Source organism: Delphinus delphis, chromosome 18 (genome assembly GCF_949987515.2).
Source record: "Delphinus delphis chromosome 18, mDelDel1.2, whole genome shotgun sequence".
NCBI classification, from domain to species: Eukaryota; Metazoa; Chordata; class Mammalia; order Artiodactyla; family Delphinidae; genus Delphinus; species Delphinus delphis.
In genome coordinates, this window is record NC_082700.1 from 70,152,074 (window position 1) to 70,159,910 (window position 7,837).

At 40.9% G+C, this 7,837-nt stretch overlaps 1 protein-coding gene across 1 annotated transcript in view; it reads left to right on the plus strand.

The window, feature by feature from the left end:
• Positions 1-6,851, plus strand: part of ERCC5 (ERCC excision repair 5, endonuclease) — a 29,803-nt gene extending 22,952 nt beyond the window's left edge. The window contains exons 13-15 of the mRNA XM_059995790.1: positions 2,624-2,824; positions 3,979-4,063; positions 5,753-6,851. Of these exons, the coding sequence (XP_059851773.1) occupies positions 2,624-2,824; positions 3,979-4,063; positions 5,753-6,340 (874 nt within the window). The 3' untranslated portion in view covers positions 6,341-6,851. The remainder of the gene's footprint in view (positions 1-2,623; positions 2,825-3,978; positions 4,064-5,752) is intronic.
• Positions 6,852-7,837: the final 986 nt, after the last annotated feature.

Sequence of the window (7,837 nt, forward strand, 5' to 3'; positions counted from 1 at the left end):
AGTCTGTTATTACTTTTTTTTTTTTACAAGCATGGGACAATGCTGTATACTTTTTATGTTGCCTGCAACTCATTTGATGATAGAACAGGGCATATTATCAACGACGTATAGATTTACATTGCTGTTTTTAATGACTCCATAGGAGTCTTTTGATGTATCATGAATAACTAATTTAATCAAATGCCTGTTGTTATTTCTGTTTTTTTTTAAAGTCTAAACAAATACTGCCTTGAGTGACTTTATATACATGTCTTTGAGTTCTTATCTGATTATTATTTTAGGATAAGTGAAAATGGTATCTAACTTTTAGACTTGGTGTCCTGGTTATTGGTGAGAGTAATTTTTTTTCATGTTTGTTGACAGTTTGCCATGCTGATCTAGTGAATGCCTGTTTATGCCGTTTTTGTTCTCTCAACAGTTTTTGCTCGTTTGTTGCTGTTTGAATGGTTATGTTTTTAGTCAGCTCTAGCAATTTCTGCCTTGGTCTTTTAGCTCCCTGATGGCAGATAGGAGCTGCCCCTGCCTGGCTGGCTCTGCAGGGCTAGGATGGGTGCAGTTACAGGGCGCGGAGACAGTGGAAGAGCAGTAAGACTGGGAGTGTCTGTCACCTTGCTTTCTTCTCTGCTCTCCCTTTTCCTAACCAGACCCTGGCCGGCCGGCCCCCCTTTAAAGCAGAGCAGCTCTGAGTCTGCAGGCTGAGTTCAGCCCAGCTGTGTTTGCTTTGGCCTACACAGTATGTTCTTTAATTTTGAGTGGGCTACCAACCTTTAAATTGGGGGAGATTTCACAGAAAATTTTGGATTTTCCTGGGGGGAAATGACATCTGAAAATACTGAGCCCCAGTTCCCAAATAGCCCAGAAACAGAGGACAGCAATTCCACCCCACTGGCTTGGTCAGGGCACAAACCCTTCCACTTTATCACAGTCGCTGCTGCCCCGTCTTGTGTCCCCCGAGCTCAGCTGATGGGCAGATGCCATCTTCCACCCTCAAGTGCCTGGCCCTCTTGCTTGAAGGAGGGGTGGTCCTTTTGATTTGATGAGCTTACAGTGTGTTGTGCTGGCAATCATGAGTACTATTTCAAAGGTGAAGATTCACAAGAGAGTAGGAGAGAATTGTAGGTGTTCTCCCAGCGCCCTCTTGAACAGTATTTTAAAACTGGTGAAGATAGATCCTTTTCTCCTTTCTGCATTTTGATCCTGCACGAAGACTGAAGTTAGAACACCAGATGGCACTCCTGCCTTGGTGAGGTGCGGCACTGGTGGAGACCACGCCTGTGAGTCAGGTCCTGAGACCAATGAGTACGTGAAGCAGCGGATGTAGGGTTTTTTAGGTTCTGTTAGTGCGTAGATGGGAGAGGGTTATATTTATGTTTTTAACTTTTATGCCATTTATTTATCCTAATTGTGTAAATTTTTCTGGTTGTCCGTTGCCACATTACAAACTACCATAAACCTCAGTGACTTCCAACAGCAACAGTCAGAGATTTTGCTCGTGAATCCGCAGTTCAATCAGGCTGCTCGGGGTGGGGCTGCCTCGCCTGGTGCCAGGTGTGTCGGGGGCGTCTCAGCTGGGCTAGAGGGGCCCCGTGAGGTGTCTCGCTCGTGGCTGGTGAGCGGTGCTGTCGGCCAGCACGTGGCCCGGGGCGCCTGGACCCTCTCCATCTGGGCCTCCTCGCGAGCTGGAGCTTCCTCACAGCATGTTGGCTGCTTGCAAGGTGAATATTCTAAGAGACAGGAAGTGGAAGCTGCAGTCTTTAAAGTCCTGGCACAATGTCCCTGCCTCAGCCATGGAGCCTGCCCGACTCAAGGGTAAGGGACATGGACCCCAACACTTCTTGTTGGGAGGAGGGTCCAAGAATGGGCTTTAACCCACCATAGTGATTTATACTCACAAAGGAAAAATTGAAAAAGGAATAAAACATCAAGAAAATTAACCGCTGTATCCTCGCTTAGAACATTGCCTAGCGCACGGTAAAATAACAGTTGTTAGTGTTTTTTATTATTTTAAATATCCCTGTTTACTTTTTCTTTCTTTCTCCACATATATACATTTTTTTCCCCAGTATTGGGATCACACTTGATGTAGAGTTATATTCTGCATTTTAAAAATTTAACATCTTCTTGGCATTTTTACATTTTATTAAATATTCTTGGCTCCTGATTATAGTTGACGGGAGGTAAATAATACGGATACATTGATATTACTTCATTTTACCACTGGGAAGGAGAGGAACTGTGACTTTTCTATGAGTGTGGGCTCTGGAGGGAGATTGTACCAGTCCCAGCTGTGAAATCTTGAGCAAGTGGCTTCTGTTTGAGTCCAGTTTCCTTGTCTGTGAGGTGAGGACAGTGGCAGGACTGTGCTTGTGTGATGATGGGGCCTGTAGAGCAGTTAACACAGTGCCAAGCCCAGAGGAAGGGGTCAGTCAGTGATTGCCTCATTGTATACTGTGTTAATCACACGAGAAAGACACCATTGTCATTCTGTAAGTCATAGGCTTTGTTCTGGAGTTGGGCGGGACTTGAGTTTACGTCTCTGAACTTTACGTTTAGCCCTTTGTCTGCGATGCATCTGCCAGAAGGTCTTACTGCTTCACGAAGGTTTGTTTCCTTTGCCTTGTAGCGAGTGGTGGCATGGAGCTCAAAAGAATAAGAAGATAAGACCTAATCCTTATGACACCAAAGTGAAAAAAAAGTTACGCAAGTTGCAGCTCACACCTGGCTTCCCTAACCCGGCCGTGGCAGACGCTTACCTCAAGCCTGTGGTGGATGAGTCCAAGGGGTCGTTTCTGTGGGGGAAACCTGATCTCGAGAAGATTAGAGAATATCCTTTCCCTTCCTCAAACCTCAGGAATATCAAGTCAAATATGTGTTTTGGTATAAAACTTACGGGACATGAACTTGGATCAGTTTTTTTTAAAATATTCCGTGAGCTAAGATGCTCCTTTCTGTTCCTTTCTCTCTCTCCTTAATTTTTTTTTTTTTGTGGTAAAATACACATAACATACGATTTACCATCTGAACCATTTTAAACATACCATTCAGTGGTTATTAAATACATTCACATTGTTGTGTCACTGTCACCACCATTCATCCCCATATTCTTTTCATCTTGTGAAACTGAAACTCTATCCCTGTTAAACACTAACTCCCCCGTTCCCCTCCCCCAGCCCCTGGCCACCACCATTCTACTTTCTGTCCCTGTGATGTTGACTACTCTGACTATGTTCCTCATATAAGTGGAACCATACAGTTTAGGTCTTTTTGTGACTGGCTTACTTCACTTAGCATAATGTCTTCAAGTTTCATCCAAGTTGTAGCATGTGTCAGAATTTCCTTCCTTTTTAAGGCTGAATACTGTTCCATTGTATGTAATGTCGTATTTTGCTTATCCATTCATCTGTTGATGGACACTTGAGTTGCTTCCATGTTTTAGTTACTGTGAATCATCTTTTTAGTTTTAAAGAGAATCTTTATTTCAAGTAAGTAGTGATAAACATTCATAGATACACTACATACTTAAGTATTCATTCTGAAAGAATAGAAAAGATTATTAGTTTTATTCTTTCTATTACTGTTCCTTTCTGCATATTTAAATGATCATTTGGATAGATGTTTAAAAGTTTGCCATAGTATTACTCTAACTACATCTTTTCACAAAGAAAAAAGAAATATATGTGATATCAGAAATTTGTTTTTATTCTAGATTAACCTTTTTTCATAGTCATGAGTCTTTGATGTCCTAAAATGAGAGTTGAATATCTTTTATCTTAGAGGATATTTATAAGAACATCGTGCCAGATGATTATGTTGGAATAATTTGCTTTGTTATTCTTTTCTTTTATCATTTTAATCTTTATAAATAAGAAAATCTTTGGAGACATGGGGAATGGAATCAAGGGTGGCTTCTTTGGACCTTTTTATTTATCACTTGTTTAAATGTCTTTAAAAACATGTATGAGTCTTAACTGCCTGCATATTTTGTCAGCGGTATTTTGGCTGGAACAGGATGAAGACAGATGACTTTCTGTTTCCTGTATTAAAGCAACTGAATGTCCAGCAGGTAATCATGGCAGCTCTTTTCCTAAGTTCAGGATAGAGAGTAAAGTTAGGAAGGCTGTGAGGGCCAGCTGTTAAAGACTAGTTACTTTTATTTTAGAGCACGTAACATACATTTAAAAATTATTGTACTTCAGTAAGAGAACAGAGGAAAACAGAAAACGGGAAAGCTGGACTTTGTCTTCATTTTCCACTTTCACTCTTAGGGCTGAACTTTGATATCCTTTTGTATTCACTCTGACTTCGAGAAAAACAATCTAATAATGGATTGCGTAGTAAGGTGTTTATGGTTAAATATTTTACCCTTTTAGAGCTATTTTCATTTTTAAAAAGTTTAAGAAGTGCCCAGTCCAAAGCAGTTCTGATTATTAAGTGTCTTCAAGTACTAATATTCTTAAATTCTGTAAATGAATCATCAAAGGTACTAATTCAGTCATAGTGTACTGGCAGGAGAGATGACCCTCAGTTCCCTTAGGTAGGTAACAGCATCTCGCTTTATCCCTGAGTGTGTTCCTGCCCACACAGAGACCTCCTCCCACCCCAGAGGCAGCCCACAAAACATACATACAGGGAAACCATTCAGTGGAATTCAGACCAGATCCTGCAAGATACATGTTCAAGTTAAATCTTTTTCCATTAGATTGGGTTGATTTTGGAAAAACAAACAAACAAACAAAAAACTGAGGTAGACCACCTTTCCAGAAACTTTCGCGTTGTTTGACGACTTTCTGTACTGGAAACATTGTACGCCCACCGACCAGGAAAGCTAGTTGGCATAGTGACTGATTACTCCTTAATTTCAGATAAGTTTTGTGGTAATACTATTCTCCCTTTTCATTGTAGACGTTAATATAAGTTTATTTCCCCAAAATTAGAAAGTGAAAAAAATGAATTAACTCATTGTTTGCTTCCTCTAATATGGATGTTAACATTTCCGTCCATTTTCTCTTATTTTTCCCCTCCGTCCCACATATATTTATTATCAGACATAAGTGCAATTTGTTATAAATAAAGCCCCCATTCACTGGTGAAGGTAAGTTTTTTTTCTGTGTATTGCATGGCCTTCATTGTTTCAGATGGCCAGATTACATTTTGTCAGAGATTTAACTTGGTTCACTTCACTTAGTAGACCTTGAATTTTCAGGTTTTCGTATGTAATGCTGTGGTGAACATCAGGCATGTGACTTTTCTGAAATGTAACTATTTTTAAAGAATGTCTTCCTGAAAGTGGATTTGCTGAACGGAAGTCAAGAATATTTCTTACGACTCCTAATATATAATACTGTGAAGTTTCTTCCTGAAGGTATCATATGATGACAATGTTTTTAAAAGAAGGGAAGAGTAGAATTTAGAAACAGACCCCATGAAGTTGTGTTGCTCTAAAAGAAGATGATATATTTGGCCCCTGAAAAATATTTAACTCTCTTTCAATGCCAAGGAAGGGATTTCCTACTTGGTATGTGGGCGGAGGGCTTAGTTGACGGAGGTGGTACATGTACTGCTTTAAGTACGATCTTGAAAGTAAAATTTGCTGCCAGTCATTCATTTGGGGGAGATCGGCTTTTGAGAGAGAATGAATTAGTATTTTCTGAAAGAGTCATCCAATGCCAGTAATCAGGGTGGATTTCTTTGATTTGCTTTAGAAAGTTTACTTACTTGTCTGAGTTATTATTATTTTATTTCATTTTTTTAGACACAGCTCCGAATTGATTCTTTCTTTAGATTAGCTCAACAGGAGAAACAGGAGGCTAAGGGTATTAAGAGCCAGAGACTTAACAGAGCTGTGACATGTATGCTGAGAAAAGAAAGAGAAGAAGCAGCCAGTGAAATAGAAGCAGTTTCTGTTGCCATGGAGAAAGACTCTGAGTTCCTCGATAAGGCAGAAGGAAAAACCCAGAAGAGAGGCACAACAAGTAGATGGAAAGAGTCATCCAGCCCGAAAAGAAAGAGGCTTTCGGATTCTAAACGGGGGCATGAATGTGGTGGGTTTTTGGGGGAGGCCTACCTCTCGCAGTCATCTGATGCCTCTTCAAGTGAGGATGAGGAATATTTCCCTGTAGCGAACATGCAAAGGGGAAAAGCAGCTGTAGAGTCAAAAGTCAGCTCTTCAGATGCACAGAGCACAGTGCAGCCTCCTCCCAGGAGAGACGGAGGTGCCACCACAGGCAGCTCCAGCGATGACGGAGAGAAGGCAGAGCCCGTCCTGGTGACCGCCAGGTCTGTGTTTGGGAAGAAAAAGGGGAAACGGAGAAGTACGAGAGGAAGGAAGAGGAAAATCTAAAGACACCTAAATACACATGTATTCTCTCTAACTGGGTACAGCTTAACATTTCGTCATGAATTTGTTGTGAGGAAATAATAAAATTCAGAGTATTTGCACAGTCTTTGTTGTGTGGTTTTTAAAAATGTGGACGTTAAACTCGACATTTATTTTTAAATATATTACCTTTTTCTAGTGTTTTCCACTTCATTGAATATTTCCTTGTATTTACAGGCTTTGTTCATGTTTCTATTATTATTATTATTATTTTTTTTTTTTGCGGTACGCGGGCCTCTCAGTGCTGTGGCCTCTCCCCTTGCGGAGCACAGGCTCCGGACGCGCAGGCTCAGTGGCCATGGCTCACGGGCCCAGCCGCTCTGCGGCATGTGGGATCCTTCCGGACCGGGGCATGAACCCGCGTCCCCTGCATCGGCAGGCGGACTCTCAACCACTGCGCCACCAGGGAAGCCTCATGTTTCTATTATTATACAACATCTGATGCTTTCTGACAACATTAAAAAGGGAAAAAGGATTTCTGTTGATCAGTACTCACTCAATGTGCGTTTCCTCTGACTTTCCGACCTAGACGAGAAGAAAATATATTTATATTCATCTTATTTATATAAATATATTTATATTCATTTATATTTACATTTCAGTCAAACTTCTCAAATACTTGGACTACAGCTGCTGCTTTTCTTTGCTCGTTATTTATTCCTTCCTAATTTGAAATGTCTTCTGCTTCAGTCTTCTCTGACAGCTTTCTACTAAAATCAACACTGACTTCCACATAAACTCAAGTCTTTTCTTAATGCTTCTTTTCTCTGGAGGTATTTAAAGCAGAACGCTTTTGGGGAAGGGTTGGGGAGAGAGACATTAACTTTTTCTTGTTATTCTCATTTCTCAAAGCTACTTATAATTGGGAGTTTTCTGCATATGTGTTTGTAGGTAGAAAAGCAGTCGTTTTTCTAAAATTTAATTTTGTTGCCTTTCATAGGTAATTGACATTTGTCCTGCACTGCAGTAGCTGGGGTGAAGGCTAAGCTGCTGTAGCAAAGAGATGTTCACATGCAGTGGCCTAAACGCTGGAACGTTACCTCTCAGTCAACAGTCTGGCCAGTCTGAGCTGGTAAGGCAGTTGTGCACCTTGATGTCATTCAGGGTCCCAGGTTCAGCCATCCCCTAGGCTGCTGTACTGCTTCAGTGGTCTATACCGGGTCACGGCTACATCTGCGTTTCAACCTGCTGGAAGAGGAAAGAACCAGAGTCCTTGGGTGAGCCGAATGTCTTATGTTAAGGGTGACTAGAAAAATCACTTCAGCTCCCATCCTGTTGAACTGAACTGACCATATACTAGGAGCACTCAGAAAAGTAATCTCTACATGGGCTGTGTATCCAGAAAGAGAGGAAAAATAGATATTCGGATCCATTAATAGAAGACCTAGATATGTTTGCAAAAAAGCCTGTTTACTCGTCCGTACGCTAATAAAGATAGAAGTTTGGAAAAAAATCATTAGT